Source organism: Gorilla gorilla, chromosome 8 (genome assembly GCF_029281585.2).
Source record: "Gorilla gorilla gorilla isolate KB3781 chromosome 8, NHGRI_mGorGor1-v2.1_pri, whole genome shotgun sequence".
In the NCBI taxonomy this organism is placed as follows: Eukaryota; Metazoa; Chordata; class Mammalia; order Primates; family Hominidae; genus Gorilla; species Gorilla gorilla.
The window spans coordinates 109,760,303-109,779,992 of record NC_073232.2 but is presented as its reverse complement, the minus strand read 5'-3'; the positions used below and the strand labels follow the sequence as shown (position 1 = coordinate 109,779,992).

Below are 19,690 nucleotides of genomic sequence, written 5' to 3'. Positions count from 1 at the left end.
GGACTTTATGAATAAAGCTATTCATAGTAGGACCCACAGAACTAAAGCAATGATAAACTAGCAGGTAAAAAAAAATGCAGATATATGAAAAATGTAGATGGTAGGATGAAGTTGAGTTTGCTTTCTAAAATCAACAAATACTGAGCGCTACTTCTGTACAACTCATTGTGTTAAGTGCTGAATGTGTGTGTGTGCATGAGAGAGACATATACTACAAGGATAAGACAGAACCCAGGTCTTCAAGGCTTGCAATGTAGTTGCTGATAAAAGACTGTAAACATCAAAGACATGACTAATAATACAGAGTACATAATTGTTAAGTAAGTGGCATAGATAATGTGTCTGCAGGAGTTCTCAGAAGGAGCAATCACTTCCATGGGGTGTGTGTGGTGGGGTGCGGAGGGAGGGGGAAATGGCAGACTTGTCAGGCAAGGTGCTTCAAACAAGGTACGGCACTTGAAGTGAACCCAAAGGATTAAAGACTCTCGATAAGAAGGAAATGGCACGAGCAAACACTGGTGGTCTTAATGTCAGAGAAGGGAAAGAAATCAGGACTTAAAAGAAAGGACTGGCCCACATTTGAACAGCCTTGAAAGTTAAAGTACTTGTAGGAGTGGGAAAGTGCAGAAAGGTGTTTTGTTGTTGTTGTTGTTGTTGTTTTGGGTTTTTTTTGAGACGGAGTCTCGCTCTGTCACCCAGGCTGGAGTGCAGTGGCGCAATCTCAGCTCACTACAACCTCTGCGAAGCTTCCAGTTCAAGCAATTCTCCCTGCCTCAGCCTCCTGAGTAGCTGGGATTACAGGCGCCTGCCACCACCATGCCTGGCTAAGTTTTATATTTTTAGTAGAGACAGGGTTTTGCCATGTTGGCCAGGCTAGTCTCGAACTCCTGATCTCAGGTGATCCACCTGTCTTGGCCTCCCAAAGTGCTGGGATTACGGGCATGAGCCACCACGCCTGGCCAAGTACAGAAACATTCTGAACACAGAACTATAAAATCTGGAAGAAGTTAATTTAACAAATGTCTTCTGTGGGGACAACTGTGTGTAGGACTGAATGATGACTGAAGATGAAGTTGCCTTTGGGGGGTACCTCACTTCAGCCTGAGACAAGGGTTGACTTGAGATGAGAAGGGTACAAAGTAGGGTGGCAAGGGGCAGGTTTGCAAGTCCCGCGGAAGGAAGACCCAGCAGACCCCAGTGACTGACTGGCTGAGAGGCAGGCGACAAGGAAGCAGAGAAAGTCATGAGAGAAAGAGTTTAGGCTAACTTCCACAGCCTAAAGTTAGGCAGCTGGAAGAACATAAGAGTAAAGAAGGAAAGCTGGTGGACAGGGAGCCATGCAGAGCCTGGTTTTGGAGGTGTTAAATCTGGGAATATCTATATCACAGTGTCCAGTGGGCATCTAGAGATGGGGTTCTGGGGTTCAAGAGAGAAGAGCTGAAGATTAAGCATAGGGGTATTCCCAATGGACAAAGAGTTGTGGGACTGAACAAGATTTCTCTGGGAGAGAGTGTAATGAGAGAAAAAACAGAATGTCAAACTTAAGCACCAGCGTGCCCCCAACCTAGAAGGTGATGGTGGAAAGGGGTGTTCAGAAAGGAAAACCAAGACAGTCTGATGCCAAGAAAGGAATGGGGGGAATGTCTCGTAGGAGAGAGTTGTCAACAGCAAAAAATGTTGCAAAATCAATTATGGGGCCTGAATACATATTTGTTGAACAAATGAATGAATGAAAGCAAGCCAGCCCTTGGTTTTGAGAGTCATCTCTCCTCAGTCAGAAGAATGGTCAGAGTTACCTTCAGACAAGAGAATTTCAATAAGTTTTACTGCATCTTTCCCATAAAAACACATTTCTGCCTCCACAAGTCATCCTGTCCACCATGCAGACATCCTTCCCTGCTTCCCCTGGTTCCCCCATCTTCCTTCCCAGTTTCCGCAACCCAAGCAACACACCTTCGGTGTCAAGGGAGACAGGAAACTCCAACTAGAGTTTCCACTTCATTAACAACTCTGCCTGTGGCTCCTCTTACATAAGGGGATATGTGGCAATGGGGTGGGAGAGGAGGCTGAGTTCTAGCCCCAGCTGAGCTCCTAACTTGCTGTGTGACTTTGGACAAGGTGCTCAACCTCTCGGGATCTGGGCTTTGACACAGAGTAGGAGATGGGACCATCTGGAATCCAGACAAGTTTGAGCTCTCAAGTCTACGATATTATTCCCAGCGGGTCCTTGCAACACCCTCAAAGAAGGAAGTGAGTGTAAGACCCAGAAAAATGACCGACAGACCTCTTCCCGGGGCGAAATGCCAGGGCAGGCGGGGTGTACCATGAAAGTGAGAAAGCGTTGCGCGGGCCTGGAGGATCACCAGCGAGCGATCTCACTCCCAAAGCTGGGAAGGATCCCAACAATCCCGAGAGTGACTCTCACCCCGCACCGCATCTTTTATAGACTCCCAGACGGCCGAGAGACTCTAAAAACCCCTGCGGGAAAAATAAAGATTTCTTTCCCAGAGTCCTGCGCTGCTTTGCAAGTCGGATTCCGGCAGACACGATCTGCAGCCCGATAATGACACAGTCTTTGGAAGGAGCGACTGTTCTCGCCTCGCTCGCTCCGAGTTCTGGGGACGCCTGGCTGCCCGCGCCGTGCCCCGACGGGCCGGCGTCCGACCCCGGCCGGAGCTGCCAGGCCAGCGGCGCCCTCGCCCCCGGGCCTCTTCCCGATCCGTCGGCCCCGCTGCGGTCTGCAAACATTTCCTGCCCCCACCCCCACCAGGAGCTACCCAGTTGGAGAGAGTTGGTCGCGCAGCCGGCTCAGTGCTCGCAGTTGCCCCAACTCAGCTCCCCCGGCCGCCCGGCGCTAGGGAGCGGCCCCTTCTGGCTGCGGAGCAGCCCATCGGGGAAACCCAAGCGCCAGCACCAGTGGGGAGTCCATCAGTAAGCCCAGGACTCGGGCGAGGAGGGGGACAACTGGTGGGATGCCCGAGGCCCTGCTCCCTTCCCCATCGTTACCTGCTCGCTTGCGGGGGTGTCCCGGGGCTGCCGGCCTCTCCCGGCGCTGTCTCCCCACGCAGTTGCCCATGCTGGCTCCTCAGCCAGTCCCCATGCACCGGAGGCGGCGGGGTGGTCGGCTGCTCCGCGGACGGCGGCGTCCCGGGTCAATGGCTCCGGCTGCCCGGCATTGGGCGCTCCCCGATCTCCCCCCGGGGGCGCGCTCAGCCCCGGCGCTGGCTCCGCCAAAACTTTGCGGGCCAGGGGAGAGAGGGAGGTGGCAGACTCCCCAGCACCGTCCCAGGTGGCCGGGCCAGGGGGGCCCGCGACGGTGCCCGGCCGGAGACCAGCTCCGCTGGAGGGGCGGAGAGAGGGGGCGGGCACCGCCGCAGCTACTCCCGGCTAGCTCGGGGCACCAGGCAGGGGCCGGCCCCCCGGAGCCTGTCACTCACCTGCCTAACCCCGCCCCAGGCCGGCCCCTCTCCCTTCCGCCGGCTCGCGGTGCCCGCGCCGCCGCCACCACCCGCCCCAGGTGCGCATGTGACCGACAGCACCGCCCCCTCGGGCTGGGCCTGATTTTCTCATTGGCTTCCCCAGTGGTGCGTACCGCCCCTCTCCCCACCCAGCCAGGTGCCCGCCCCGCAGCCCGTCTCCCGGGGAGCCGGGCTGGGAATTATTTGCCCTCAATGGCCTCCGGCTGCGTGCCCAGCAGCAGCCTTCCCTCTCGGTGCCACCGCCCCATTCCAGGCCCCGCCCCTCCCTGGAACTGCCTAGGCAGAAGCCGGCAGGCACGTGATCCCGGCGCCCCGCCCCCTTGCCCTTCTCCCGGCGATTGGCTCGGGAGGCGCATGCGCGGAGAGCCCGTCTCGTGCCACCGCCCATATCCCCTCCCACGGTCTCTAGTTCGCGTCATGGCCGCTGCCGCGGCTGTGGAGGCGGCGGCGCCTATGGGCGCCCTATGGGGCCTCGTGCACGACTTCGTCGTGGGTCAGCAAGAGGGCCCCGCTGACCAGGTGGCTGCAGGTACGGCAGACGGCGTCGCGCGCCTTCCGCATGGGGGCCAACAGGAGGGAGCGGCCTCAGTACAGGCGCCGGGCGGGAAGGGAGGAGCGGGGTGACTTTGAGAGATTGGTCTCAAGGCTGGTTAGTGAGCACCGCGAGGTTCAGAGCCGTAACAAGTTAGAGAGTTGCCTGTGTCTTCCTTAAAACCATTTACACTTCTCATCTCCCTGTAGCCAATTATAGGGAATCATTACATTTTACAGATGAGGAAACTGAGGCTCAGCGAGGGCAAGAGGACTTGCGCAGGGCTGCAGACCAGGCAGGAGGGGGAGCTGGGACTCGGACCCAGGCGTTCAGGTCCGAACCGGGTGCTCACGCCACGAAGCCACGCTGTTTGTGGGAGGTTGACGTGTGCAGGTGCATCCTCGCAGCGTCCGCTCCCGTCGCGTGGCATCCTGGGAGTGGCGGATGGCCCCGCGCTCTGACTGGCTGGAATTAAGAGGAGGCGAGGAGACGGGCCAGGAGGAGCTGGAGATGTTCTGGGTGTCCTCCTTAAGACTTTCTCTCCGTTTCTTGCTAAAGTTCTTGATTAGTTTGCTCCATGACGTTTTATGTGGCGTTTGTTTTTGTCTTCTTCCCAGACCCCCACTTTCCTGCTTTTGACCAGTTCAGAGATCTCTTAGTTCAGACAGCTTATCTAAAATTAGAATAAAACGATTTCCAGGCTTCCGTGGAGTTCTGAGACTTTGCTCTTCTAGGAAAAAAAAAAAAACTACTAAAAAGTTATTGAATGTTAGGAGGCCTTCAGATCTTGGGTTTAAGTAACAATATAAAATTATCTAATGAGTAGTTTTTTAAAGAAAATTTTGGAAATTTCGTATGCTTGGAGAGAAGTAAGGACACATTTCTCTTGCAAATTGAGCATATTAACCTTTAGAATATGTAAGAAAAGAGTAGTGAATCTGCTAGAAATATAATACTTTGTTCGTTAGCAGCATTCCACTTTAATTCAATCATGCCACTATTGTTGAATACATATTATTTCCCAAACATGATGCAAAGCAATAGGAATATAAATACAAATTAGGTTAGATCTGTGCCCACCAGGAACTTATAGTATGCTGGGAGAGGCAACCATTCTGTAAGAGGTGTGTGCAGCGTAGTTTGGAAGCATCAAGGAGGAAATACCTGGTGCTGCCACCAAACTTAACATCTTACAATTTTATGAAATGTAGTGTGTTATCAGTGTTTACAATTTACAAGTACAGTGTCTTAACAATGTCATTTTCCCTCATGTTTTATTATGAAAATTTTCGAATATCCAGCCAAGTATAAAGAATTTTATAAGGAGCACATCATTTAGGATCTATCCTACCATTAACGTTTTAATATTACTTGCTTTATCATATAGCTATCCATCCATTTAAATTGCAGATACCTGTACACTTTCCTTTAAATACTTTGGCATGCATGTCATTGACTAGAGTTTGTTGACGGTTTATTTTGGTGTAAAATGGAATATATTAACCTTTAAGTGTACGTTCACTGATTTTGACTAATGCATGCACCTATACAATCCAACCCCCTACCAAGATATAGAACATTACTATATCAGTGTCATTTGTGATGAGTCTTTCACATTTATGCGATACGAAAACAATAATTTTGGATTTTTTTGATTCAGAACATATTTTGAAAAGACATCTTGAATGTCTTATCTTGAATAAGGACTGCAAATTCTTCTCTTTTTTTTTTTTTTTTTTTTTTGAGACAAGGTCCCTCTCTGTCTGCCAGGCTGGAGTGCAGTGGTGAAATCATGGCTCACTGTAGCCTCGACCTAGGCTCAAGCAATCCTCCTGCCTCAGCCTCCCGAAGTAGCTGGGACAACAGGGAGTGTGCCACTGCGCTCGGCTAATTTTTGTATTGTAGTGACGAGGTTTCACCATGTTGCCTAGGTTGGTCTCTAACTCCAGGACTGAAGCCATCCTCCCATCTCAGCTTCCCGAAGTGCTGGGATTACAGGCATGAGCCACTGGGACTGCTAAATTCTTACAAACGTTTTTGCAAAATTTATATTTTTGTTTCTTTCTGAAAAAAAATGGTCTAAACTGTTGCTTAATTTGAATTCAACTCAACTGATTTAAGACTGTAACACTAGCCCTGTTGTAATTTATCCCTCCTAAGAAAAGAAAGTTGGTGGTGGGCACAGTGGCTCACGCCTGTAATGCCAACACTTTGAGAGAACAAGGTAGGCGGATTGCTTGAGCCCAGGAGTTTGAGACCAGCCTGGCCAACATGGTGAAACCCTGCTCTACTGAAAATACAAAAATTAGCCAGGCATGGTGGTGCATGCCTGTAATCCCAGCTACTCAGGAGGCTGAGGCTGGAGAATCGCTTGAGCCTGGGAGGCAGAGGCTGCAGTGAGTGGAGATCACGCCCCTGCACTCCAGCCTGGGCAACAGAGCGAGACTCCGTCTCAAAAAAACGAAAAGAAAGTTGGTACAAAGGAATAGTAACAGATAAAAGTTGAAAAGGTTTGGTAGGGTTGGATTATGTATAACTTTGGATTCCAGGCAGAGGAATTTGAATGACCTATTATCTGTACTAAGAGTTGTTGTAGATCCTTGAGCCAGGGAGCAATAAAATGAAAACAAATTTGACAAGGATTAAGTTAATATTGTCAATCTTAGATCACAGCCCTAGTTAGGGTTGTTGAAGGATAACAGAGTGTTGAAGCGTTTATAGAATAAGATGTGCTTTCTAATCCTTCAGCCTAAATCAAGCTTTGTTAGCGCTAAAGGGACCAGCTAGCTTCCTGTTCAGTCGCTCAGAGTAGCAGCCTGCAAATTTAAATGCAGAAGGAGCACCCTTTGATCACAAAAGCAGCTGCTGCCACCTTTGTTTTGTACCTGGGTTCCTGGTGAAAGTGTCAGCTGTAAAGAAGCTGCAGGCGATGGGAGGGAAATAACCTGGCAGCCTAAGGGTTAAAGGCCTCTTGGGCAAGCCTTCAAAGCCTGCCACTAGCTGGCCCCAGCCTTTTTTTCTCACTGCTCCCTGGATATTTAATTTCAGGCAGCCACCTTTATTCGTAGTTCCCTGAGTGCTTTCCTTCCCAATTCCCTTCACTAGCTCTGTGTAATCGAAGTTAGACCTGAGAGTCAAGGCCCACCTTGAGTTCCCTACCCCTCCCCAAGTGTTTCCTGATTAACCCAGCCAGACAGCATCTCATACGTCAGAATCTTTGTAGTACGCACTTATTTCTCAACCACTCATGTATTTAGTGGACTAGTTTAGTAGCTGTTGCTGTATACATCTCCGCATCCTACCCTCCCAGTTGTACCACCAGAATCTCCTGAAATTGGCATCAGTAGGTACACAATAAAAACTACTTGAGTGAATGCAATGAGAAATGTTGAAGGAAGAATCTGGAATTTGAGTTCTAACTAGTTATTATAGGGCTTGAAGGAGATAGAGGACTCTAAGAAGACCCCAAGGTTTTGAACCAGAGGATGAGGAAAAGAAATACTTTGTCCAAAATTAGGACGAGAGCTGATTTTCAGAGAATGTGATTTTTGAACACGTTGAATTTGCAGGTGATGGATATAATTTTTTTCCTTTTAGTTATTTGGATTTTCCTTCATTTCAGTCTTTATTGTATTGTGTTTTTCCATGTTTGTGATTCCCTAAGAATACCTCTATTCCTTAAGTCAAAGTATTAAAGAACAGTAAAGTACAGTTTAGTGAAATATCTGAGGCATTATCAGCAGAAAGGGCATTTTGAGAGCTTGATCGGAACTTAGTCCTGATTGGGATTTTTCTCTCTCCTGCTCCTTCTCATCCTCCCACCCTACCCGCTTCCCCTCACTTCCCTTTGGCTGCTAGTCCAGATTCTCAAGAGGCTTCAACTCCATCAGACAGAGATCTGTTTGTGCATTCTGTGTCAATGATCACATAAATACTCCTTTGACTTCTCAGTGCCCCCACACAAACTGGTGCCTTGCTAAGGAAAGTGTGGGTAGTTAGGAGGTGCTAGTAGGTCCATTTTTAGAGAGCAAATCTTGAACGTGTTGGAAAATCTTAGACCCTCCTATAAAGGGAAATGAACTTACACTGATTTTTTCCTTGATACCAGCGAAAATACCCTTAGGAAAATTAACTCTCTGTTAGCTTTCTTCATCCCAGGAGTCCAAGTGCATAATTAATAGTATTTCCAGGTATTACTGGTGTGTTGTTGTTGTTGTTTGTTTGTTTGCTTTTGAGATGGAGTTTTGCTCTGTTGCCCAGGCTGGAGTGCAATGGTGCGATCTCTGCTGACCGTAACCTCTGCCCCCCGGGTTCAAGTGATTCTCCTGCCTCAGCCTCCCGAGTAGCTGGGATCACAAGCATACATCACCATGCACGGCTAATTTTGTATTTTTAGTAGAGATGGGGTTTCTCCATGTTGGTCAGGCAAGTCTCCAAACTTCCGACCTCAGGTGATCTGCCTGCCTTGGCCTCCCAAAGTGCTGAGATTACAGTTGTGAGCCACCATGCCAACCCTGGTTATTTTTAATTTTGGATAATTTGCACCATTAAAAGAATTAATCACTTAAAGTTAGTGGCCCATGGTCCATAAACCCAGGAATTTTACTTCTTTCTCATGCCAACCCAATCTCTGTTTATATCACTGTGGTAACACAGAACTTGTTACACTGTGATTGTTTTATTTATTTATTTATTTTAGAAGCAGGGTCCACTCTGTTGCCCCAGCTGGAGTGCAGTGTGACCTCGAAGAACTTCTGGGCTCAAGTGATCCTCCGGCCTCAGCCTCCAGAGTAGCTGAGACTACAGGCCCATGCCACCACACCTGGCTAATTTTTCTGTAGCGAACAGGGCCTTGTTTTGTTGCCCAAGGTGGTCTCCAACTCCTGACCTCTAGCGATCCTCCAGCCTCAGCCCGCTGTGATTGTTTTAAATGTCTTTCTGGGCTAGGCATGGTGGTTCATGCCTGTAATCCCAGCACTTTGGGAGGCTGAGGTGGGAGGATTGCTTGGGCCCAAGAATTCGAAACCAGCCTGTACAGTATAGTGAGACCTTGTCTCTACAAAAATCTTTAAAAATCAGCCCAGCTTGGTGGTGTGCCTGTAGTCGCAGCCACTTGGGAGGCTGAGGTAGGAGAATCACTTGAACCCTGGAGGGAGAGGTTGCATTGAGCCAAAGATGGCACCACTGCACTCCAGCCTGGGTGACAGAGCAAGACTCTCAAAAATGAATAAATGAATGAATGTTTGTCTTTCTGCTCCAACAGACTATGGACTTCCCCAAAACTCCCTGCCCATATTTCTATCTTAAGCCCTAACATGGTACCCTATTTATAATATTCAGTAAATGTTGAATGAAAACAAACATGTGGCTTTTTTTTTTTGGAGATGAAGTCTTGCTCTGTTGCCCAGGCTGGTGTGCAGTGGCACGATCTTGACTCACTGCAACCTTAGCCTCCTGGGTTCAAATGACTCTTCTGCCTCAGCCTCCGAAACAGCTAGGATTACAGGCCCATGCCATCATGGCCAGCTAATTTTTCTTTTTTTTTTTTTTTCTTTTTTTTTTTTTTTTTAGTAGAGACAGGGTTTCATCATGTTGGCCAGGCTGGTCTCAAACTCCTAACCTCAAGTAATCCACCTGCCTCGGCCTCCCAAAGTGCAGGGATTACAGGTGTGAGCCACCATGCCTGGCCACCATCTTCCTTACTTTTTTTTACTGTCTTGTAATAGCTTTATTATCTCATTTTTCTCTAATTTTTTTCTTTCTTTTGTTTTCTTTTGTTTTTGAGACAGAGTCTCGCTCAGTCGCCCAGGCGGGAGTGCAGTGGCTCCGTCTCCACTCACTGCAAGCTCTGCCTCCTGGGATCACACCATTCTCCTACCTCAGCCTCCCAAGTAGCTGGGACTACAGGCGCCCGCCACCACGCCCAGCTAATATTTTTGTATTTTTTTTTAGTAGAGACAGGGTTTCACTGTGTTAACCAGGATGGTCTCAATCTCCTGACCTCGTGATCCGCCCGCCTCGGCCTCCCAAAGTGCTGGGATTACAGGCGTGAACCACCGCGCCCGGCCTCATTTTTCTCTAATTTTTTCTACTTTTATACTCTTTTTTTTTTTTTTTAGATTGAGTTTCACTCTGTAGCCCAGGCTGGAGTGCAATGGCGTGATCTCAGCTCATTGCAAACTCTGCCTCCCAGGTTCAGGTGATTCTCCTGCCTCAGCCTTCGGAGTAGCTAGGATTACAGGCATGCGCTACCACACCCGGCTAGTTTTTGTGTTAGTAGAGACAGGTTTTTGCCACGTTGGCCAGACTGGTCTCAAACTCCTGACCTGAGGTGATCCGCCCACCTCGGCCTCCCAGAGTACTAGGATTACTGGCATGAGCCACCGTGCCCGGCCTTATACTCACTTTTATGTTTGTGCTGCATTAATTCAAGAATTTTGTGAAAGCTATATGAAGACTAAAGGGCTTTGCCAGGAGAGTTCACCCACATACTGGGATTCAAGGAATCACATGCAAATGGCTATTTATTTGTAATTATAAAGCAGCCATTTTCATATTAATGTATGCAGAATGCCGAAGAAGCATTTTTCTTTTTTTTTTTTCTTTGAGACGGAGTCTCGCTCTGTCGCCCAGGCGTGATTTTGGCTCACTGCTACCTCTGCCTCCCAGGTTCAAGCAATTCTTCTGCCTCAGTCTCCCGAGTAGCTGGGACTACAGGCGCACGCCACTACACCCAGCTAATTTTTGTATTTTTGGTAGAGATGGGGTTTCACCATATTGGCCAGACTGGTCTCGATCTCCTGACCTCATGATCCACCCACCTCGTCCTCCCAGAGTGCTGGGATTAAAGGCGTGAGCCACCATGCCCGGCCTTTACCTCAATTTTTTTAAAAAATGAAAAAATAGAAGGTACCGAATGGGCCCTATTTGGCACTTCTTGTCTTAGAGCCTTCGTTCCAAACATAGACCGTAGCCTGACATCCACGGAGGGTTTTGATGGTATTGCTGAAGAAAAATGATTCAGTTCATTGATATCCTTTGCTTTTAACAGTTGTTAGTCCCCTATGGCTTCATCTGTACAATTGTTAACTCCTTCTGTGCCCATTATTGAAATTAGTTTTTAGATGGGTTGTTTCAGCAGAGTTTTCTGTACTGTAGCCAGGCTGTTCCAAGAAAGTACCCTTTTCTACCTTCCCAAATGTTGCAATGCCCTTTTGTGGTTCGTAACCCAGTAATAGGTGTTTCAGTTCATGTAAGTGTTGCCATTAAGGAATTGGGTATAGAACCCAACTTGGTTTGTTTGGCCTGTTAGTCTGGCTGCTACCCCTTCCCCCACCCTTACAGTCTGCTCATTTTTTCCCTTGGCTCTTTCTCAGGAGCTGGGGCAGCAGCTGGGCCTTCCACATCCTGGCACAAGTGGGCTAAGAGTGCCTGATGTCTAAATTGGTGCCAGTCACGAGCTATAAGTCCTAACTGGAGCTCTCATTTTCCTCAGTCTCATTGGACGACTTCTTACTGTGGTGCTAGAGTGAGCCTCTGTCCAGCTCAGCTCATAACTGTTGCTGTGAGACCACAGACTTTAGGAGAACTGGAAGTTTAGGATTTCTTCAGACCTCTCTTTCACTTTTTCCAGCATTGGCACAAGCTGACTAGTTAAGGTTCTGCATTTAGAGGTAGGTGGATTAGGAACCCAGAACAGGCTGCTGGAAGTAATTCTCTGGTTGTCACACCTTATTTAGCTGTAAGTGTTCAATGTGAACCAAAGCCTTATGAAGATTGTTAGCCTTTTACCCTGTTTCTCCCTTGAAAATACATTCTAAGATGCTTCTCTTCGGTATATGTGAGTTACTATTGTGCTGCTAAAATTGCATTTAAAGGCCAGGTGCAGTGGCTCACATCTGTAGTCCCAGCACTTTGAGAGGTCAAGGTGGGTGGATCACTTGAGCCCAGGAATTTGAGACCAGCCTGGGCAACATGGCAAAACCCTGTCCCTACAAAAAAAATACAAAAATTAGGCGGGCATGGTGGTGCATGCCTGTAGTCCCAGCTACTCTGGAGGCTGAGGTGAGAGGATCACTTGAGCCTGGGAAGTCAAGGCTGCAGTGAGCCATGATTGTACTACTGCACAGAGCTAGACCCTGCCTCAAAAAAAAAATCCAAATAATATAGGTAGATACTCCTCCCTCCAGGAGGTGGAGTTTAATCTTCCCCTCACCATTGAATGTGAGCTGGACTTAATGAATACCTTACAAATAAAAGAGTACCAGAAAGAGAAAAGTAGTAACTGTATAGTGCAGAGACCTGGCAGACATACCTTAACCAAGTGATAAACATTAACATTGCCAGTGATGGAGAAGCCATGTTACTATCTTATATCCCTGATATATGATGAGAAGGGTACTTCACCTCTGTGATATTCTTTTTTAAAACCCATAACCACAGTCTAAACATGAGGGAAACATCAAACAAATGCAAATTGGGGAACCTTCTATAAAGTACTTCTTTAAAACTATCAAGGTCATGAAAAACAAGGAAAGACTAAGAAACTTTCACAGACCAGGAGAGACTAAGAATTCAAGATGACTAACTGCAATTTGGTATTCTTAATTGGATCCTGGAACAGAAATTTGGCATTAGTGGAGAAACTATTGAAATCTGAATAAAGCCTAGAGTTTAGTTAATAGTGTGTATCAGTGCTAACCTAATCTCTTAGTTTTGACACTTGTACATAGTTTCACAGATGTGTGCCATGTAAGACGTTAACATTAAGAGAAACCGAGTGATGGCTATACGGGAACTCTGCACTGTCACTGCAACTTTGCTATAAATGTAAAATTATTCCAAAATGAAATATTTCTTTTAAAACAATAGTCTACCTCTCAACCCTTAACTATGCATTTTCCCTCCCTGAAGGCAACAAATGTTATTAGTTCCTTTTATATCTTCCAGAGATGTAAATAAATGCAAATAAAAACAATCCCCTCTCCCTTTAAAAACAATGCTATGCACATATTATATACACTATTTATACACACTGTTATTTTAGATCTTGACTTATTATCAGTATATATATAGCTTCAGTCTTTCTTCATTTGTCTTTTTAAAAGTAGCTACAGGCCAGGTGTGTTGGCTCACGCCTGTAATCTCCGCACTTTGGGAGGCCAAGGCAAGGCGGATCACTTGAGCTCAGGAGTTCGAGACCAGCCGTAGGCAACATGGCAAAAGCCCCATCTCTACTAAAAATACAATCCAGCCTGGGCAACAGAGCAGGATGCTGTCTCAAAAAATAAAAAAGATTAAAAAATAAATAAAAGTAGCTACAGAGAATTCCATTGTATGGATGTACTATAATTCATTTAACTGGTTTCTTATTGATGGGCATGTGTTGTTTGCAGTCATTTACTGTTACGAATAATGCTGTATTGAATAACGTTATACATGCATTATTTTGCACTTTTACAGTACAGTTAGCCCTCCATATCTGTGTGTTCTGCATCCTTGATTCAAGCAACTGCAGGTCAAAAGTACTTGGGAGAAAAAAATTGCAACTGTACTGAACATGTATAGACTTTTTTCCTGTCATTATTCCCTAAACAATACAATGTAACAACTATTTGCGTAGCACTTAGATTGTATTATGAGTAATCTAGAGATGATTTAAAGTATACAGGAGAGTGTGCATAGTTTGTATGCAAATACTCTTACCATTTTATATAAGGGTCTTGAGCATCCACAGATTTTAGTATCCTCAGGAGGTCCTGGAGCCAATCTCTCATGTATATACCAAAAGATGACCAGATAGCTAGAGGATAAATTTCTAGCTTTCCTGGGTTAAAGCCTATATGTACCTGGAATTCTAAAGATGTTATATTGCCCTCAATATAGGGTTGCACCAGTTTATAATCCTACCTACAATGTTTAAGAATGTCTGTTTCTGAATATCATGACCAAACATAATATATTGCTAAGTTTTTTGTCTTTGCCAGTCTGTTAGATTTTCTTAAAAAGTTTCTGTGTAGTTTAATTTACATCTTTTATTGTAAATATGGTTGAGCACCTTTTCGTACATACTTGTAGTTCCTTTTATATGGAATGCTTGTTCATTTTTTTGTTTTTGCCCATTTTGTTTTTTTAATTTTATTTATTTATTTATTTTGAGACAGATCGTCACTCTGTCACCCAGGCTGGAGTGCAGTGGCACGATCTCGGCTCACTGCAACCTCTGCCTCCTGGGATCAAGTGATTCTTGTCCCTCAGCCTCCCGAGTAGCTGGGATTTACAGGCATGCGCCACCACACACATGTTTTGCCGTGTTGGCTAGGCTGGTCTCAAACTCCTGGCCTCAAGCAATCCACCTGCCTTGGCCTCCCAAAGTGTTGGGATTACAGGCATGAGCCACTGTGCCCAGCCTGTTTTTGCCCATTTTAAATTGTTGCCCTTTTCTGCATTGATTTGTGGGAACTCTTTATATATTGGGAAACTGGCCTTTTGTTATAAGACTTGCGATTTTTTTCCCCAGTTTGTCTTATGATCATTATTTTTGCCTTGTAGAAAATCTGACTTTTTAAAACCAATCTTTTATGGCTTCTGAATTTTATCTTGTTCTTAGAAATTTTCTCATATTTAGGCCGGGCGTGGTGGCTCACGCCTGTAATCCCAGCACTTTGGGAGGCCAAGGCCAGCAGATTACGAGGTCAGGAGATCGAGACCATCCTGGCTAACACGGTGAAACCCCGTCTCTACTAAAAATACAAAAAAATTAGCCGGGTGTGGCGGCGGGCGCCTGTAGTCCCAGCTACTCAGGAGGCTGAGGCAGGAGAATGGCATGAACCCGGGAGGCGGAGCCTGCAGTGAGCCGAGATCGCGCCACCGCACTCTGGCCTGGGCGAAAGAGTGAGACTCCGTCTCAAAAAAAAAAAAAAAAAAAGAAATTTTCTCATATTTAAAAAACGTATTTTGGTGAAAGATTTAAAGCCAATGTTTTTGTTTGTTTTCCAAATTGGTTCCAGGACAATCATTCTAACACTATTTATTGAATAGTCTTTATTTTTCCCATTAACTGAAATAGGATTTTAAAAATCATATTCTCATATGTATTTGTGTCTCTGGACTTTCCATTCTATTTTTGCACCACTGATTTCTTTGAATATGAATTGAAACTGCACTGGTTGTTTTTTATTTTTATTATGGAAAATTACAAGTATATTCAAAAATGTATACTTTTTATTTTTCTTTTTTGTTGTTGAAAGTGTACACTTTTAAAATGTGACCATATAATAATCTCTTAATATCTGGAAGGGCTACCTTCTCCCTGCTTTTCTATTACTCTTTTTCACAACTTGCCTGTCTAATTTGATATATATATATATATATGGCACTTTAATTTCAGGATAAGCTTATCTAGTTTCCAAAAGTATTCTGTTAGTGTTTTTATGGCGATTATCTTAAAATTATAAATTGATTTGGGAAATTTGTCATCTTGAGTCTTTCAAAGATATGAGATGCCTTTCTATAAAGTTTCCTTTTCAGATCTTCATTAGTGCTTGTTTTAAAAAACACTTTTACCAATTTCTCCCCATTTTCTTCTGTACTTTGCAGCCACCATTCTACTCTCTGCTTTTGTGAATTAAACTTTTTTAGATTCTCCATATAAGTGAGATCATAGGATACTGTATTTGTCTTTCTCTTCTGGCTTACTTCACTTAGCAAGATGTTCACCCAGGTTCATTTGTGTTGTCCCAAGTGGCAGGATTTTGGCCCGGCACAGTGGCTCACGCCTGCAATCCCAGCACTTTCAGAGGTTGAGGTGGGCGGATCACTTGAGGTCAGGAGTTCAAGACCAGCCTGGCCAACATGGCGAAACCCCATCTCTACTAAAAAATACAAAAATTAGCCAGGCATGGTGGCATGCGCCTGTAATCCCAGCTACTTGGGTGGCTGAGACAGGAGAATTGCTTGAAACAGAGAAGTGGAGGTTGCAGTGAGCTGGGATCACACCACTGCACTCCAGCCTGGGTGACAGAGAGACCCTGTCTCAGAAAAAAACAAACAAACAAAAAACACCAAGTGGTAAGACTTCTTTCTTATAGCTGAATAGTATTCTGTTGTATATGTGTACACACACGTCACATTTTCTTTATTGATTTATCTGTGACACTTAGGTTGCTACCAGATCTTGGCTACTGTGAATAATGCTGCAGTGAACATGGGAGTACAGACATCTCTACAGATACTGATTTCATTTCCTTTGGATATGTACCTAGTAGTGGGATTGTTGGGTCACAGAGTAGTTCTATTTTTAATTTTTTAAGAAACCTCCATGCTGTTTTCCATAATGGCTGTACTAATTTACATTCCCACCAACAGTGTACAAAGGTTCCCTTTTCTCTCTGTCTTCACCAGCGCTTGTTATCTCTTGTCTTTTTGATAATAGCCATCCTAGCAGGTATGAAGTGATATCTCACTAGTGCTTTAAAGTTTTCATCGTCTGGGTGCGGTGGCTTATGCCTGTAATCCCAGCACTTTGGGAGGCAGAGGCGGGTGGATCACCTGAGGTCAGGAGTTCAACACCAGCCTGGCCAACATTGTAAAGCCCTATCTCTACTAAAAATACAGAAATTAGGGCCAGGTGCAGTGGCTCATGCCTGTAATCCCAGCACTTTGGGAGGCCAAGGCGGGCGGATCACGAGGTCAGGAGTTCGAAACCAGCCTGGCCAACATGGCAAAACCCCGTCTCTACTGAAAATACAAAAATTAGCCAGGCGTGGTGGCGGGCACCTGTAATCCCAGCTACTTGGGAGACTGAGGCAGAAGAATTGCTTGAACCCGGGAGGCGGAGGTTGCAGTGAGCCAAGATCATACCATTGCACTCCAGCCTGGGTAACAAGAGCGAGACTCCATCTCAAAAAAAAAAAGAAAAAGAAAAGAAAATACAAAAATTAGCCAGGCGTGGTGGCAGGCACCTGTAATTCCAGGTACTTGGGACGCTGAGGCAGGAGAATCGCTTGAACCCAGGAGGCAGAGGTTGCAGCAAGCCGAGATCGCACCATTGCACTCTAGCCTGGGTGACAAAAGCGAACTCCATCTCAAAAATAAATAAATAAATAAAATAAAGTTTTCATCATTCAGATTTTCACATTTTTCATTAAGTTTATGTCTAGGTCGCACGCAGTGGCTCACGTCTGTAATCCCAGCACTTTGGGAGACTGAGATGGGAGGATCATTTGAGCCCATGAGTTCAAGACCAGCAACATGGCGAAACCCATCTCTACAAAGAAATACAAAATACTTAGCCAGGGGTAGTGGCACATGCCTTTGGTCCCAGCTACTGGGGAGGCTGAGGTGGGAGGATCACCTGAGCCTGGGAGGCTGTGATTATACCACTGCACTCCAGGGTTCAAGTGATTCTCCTGCCTTAGCCTTCTGAGTAGCTGGGACCACAGGCACATGCCACCACGCCTGGCTAATTTTTTGTATTTTTAATAGAGACAGGGTTTCACCGTTTTAGCCAGGATGGTCTCGATCTCCTGACCTCGTGATCTGCCCACCTCGCCTCCCAAAGTGCTGGGATTACACACATGAGCCACCACGCCCGGCCAAAACAAAAGTTTTTATGTAGTGTATTTTACCATGATTTTTAAAAATGAGGAAAAAAGTTTATATCCAGGTTTTTTTTGGTTTTTCTTTTTTCGCTATTATAAACAGGGTCTTTTTCCTTATATCATTTTACAGGCTGTTGTGTATATGTATATATATGAAGGTTTTAAATTTCATAATATTTTGTATCCAGCTAATTTAACAAATTATTTTGTTTGTAATTTTTTTATTTCTCTTGGATTTTCAGGATATACGCTCATGTCATTCACAAATGATATATTTATTTTCTTTTCAATTTTTATACAAAGCTGCATATTTGAAGTGTTACAGCAATGCTGCTTCTCATCTAGGAGGGCTCTTGGCAAATATAGTGGGCCCCCAGGTACAAAGCCTAGGGCAGGCAGGAAACATTATAATTAGTGTTATTCAACCCTTTGGTAGGTTTTTTTTTTTTTTTTCATATTTATTTATTTTATTTCCTGCAGATGTGAAATCTGGCAACTATACAGTGTTACAAGTTGTGGAAGCCCTTGGGTAAGAGCCTCTGCTATAGAATGTTCTTCTCCAACCCTGACTGTGTATTCTGAAAAGTTACTTTTGCACATTGCTGCTTTCCTGGAGCCTGAATTTGTCCTGTAGCCCAGCAGCCCCCTTCCATATTAGTACCTCAGTCTAAGCCTATATGTTTGAATTGTTTCTCCTGAAAAAAGTTTCATGCTGTCTGGCTGAGGCTTCTTTAGTATTTGGGAGCACACAGCCTGTAGGCCACATCAACTCCTGGCACAGCCCATGGCTTTGGGATGAGGTACGTGGTTGAAGGCCATCAGCTGTTGTTGATTCCTTTGTGCATCTGTAGACCCACCTACCTCCATGGGATGCTAGCCTGCCTAGACCTGACTCAGAACAAGCTGTGGGCCCTGTGTGGGGAGTTCCCAGGAGGCTGACCCTGCTGCAGATCCCTACTAGGAGGAAAGGCTTTGGGAAACAGCTGATAAAGCAGTGTTACAGCTTGGGATTCTAAGCATTTAGAGGAAGTATGTGCTTGTAGTCTAATGCCTACTTTCCTCGTATTTCATAATTGGTATAGACCATTTAAATTGACAAGTCTTATTAGTAAGAGTTGTTAATTGTGACAGCATGTCTTCTAAAATAGAAAACTAGAAAATTGGGGGAAATTAAAAAACAAAGTCACTGTTACACATTTCTCCCACATAACAGACTATTTGACCTTTCTGCTCACATTGTGGTGGCCTTGGTCCGTTAAAAAATATATATACAGTATTGGCTGGGTGCAGTGGCTCATACCTGTGATCCCAGCACTTTGAGAGGCCGAAGAAGGTGGATTGCCTGAGCTCAGGAGTTTAAGACCAGCCTGGGCAACAAGGTGAAACCCTGTCTCTACCAAAAATACAAAAAATTAGCTAGGCGTGGTGGCATGCGCCTGTGGTCCCAGCTACCCGGAAGGCTGAGGTGGGAGGATCACTGGAGTCTGGGAGGTGGAGGTTGTGGTAAACAGGTCATGCCACTGCATTCCAACCCAGGTGACAGAGTGAGACCCCCATCAAAAAATATATATAGGCCAGGTGCGGTGGCTCATGCCTGTAATCCCAGCAGTTTGGGAGGCCGAGGTGGGCGGATCATGAGGTCAGGAGATCGAGACCATCCTGGCTAGCACGGTGAAACCCCGTCTCTACTAAAAATACAAAATATTAGCCGGGCATGGTGGCGGGCGCCTGTAGTCCCAGCTACTTGGGAGGCTGAGGCAGGAGAATGGCGTGAACCCGCGAGGCGGAGCTTGCAGTGAGCTGAGATTACGCCACTGCACTCGAGCCTGGGTGACAGAGCGAGAGTCCATCTCAAAAAATATATGTGTGTGTATATATATATACACACACACACACACACACACAGCCTTATTGATGTATGATTCACATATCATAAAGTTCACCATTTTAAAATGTACAATTCTGTGGCTTGTAAAAGTATATTTACAGATTTGTGCAATTCTCAGCACAGTCATTTTGAGGACATTTTCATTACTCCAGAAAGAAACCCATGCCCATTAGCAGTCATTTCCCCTTCC

At 45.6% G+C, this 19,690-nt stretch overlaps 2 protein-coding genes across 8 annotated transcripts in view; one reads left to right on the top strand and one right to left on the bottom strand.

Moving 5' to 3' along the window:
- UBTD1 (ubiquitin domain containing 1) overlaps positions 1-3,469 on the bottom strand; it is a 69,964-nt gene extending 66,495 nt beyond the window's left edge. Inside the window, exon 1 of one of the 2 annotated variants that reach the window (XM_004049895.4) lies at positions 3,007-3,469. In XM_004049895.4, the coding sequence (XP_004049943.1) occupies positions 3,007-3,076 (70 nt within the window). In that variant the 5' untranslated portion in view covers positions 3,077-3,469. The remainder of the gene's footprint in view (positions 1-3,006) is intronic. The other variant, XM_055352643.2, reaches the window with a different exon arrangement.
- Positions 3,470-3,578: 109 nt separating this feature from the next.
- Positions 3,579-19,690, top strand: part of MMS19 (MMS19 homolog, cytosolic iron-sulfur assembly component) — a 40,313-nt gene continuing 24,201 nt past the window's right edge. For 3 of the 6 annotated variants that reach the window (XM_063710351.1, XM_063710349.1, XM_019034532.4), the window contains exons 1-2: positions 3,807-4,008; positions 18,093-18,141. In XM_063710351.1, coding sequence (XP_063566421.1) covers positions 3,834-4,008; positions 18,093-18,141 — 224 coding nt within the window. In that variant the 5' untranslated portion in view covers positions 3,807-3,833. Of the gene's footprint in view, positions 4,009-18,092; positions 18,142-19,690 lie in introns of all 6 variants that reach the window. The other 3 variants (XM_019034531.4, XM_004049890.5, XM_055352637.2) reach the window with 3 other exon arrangements.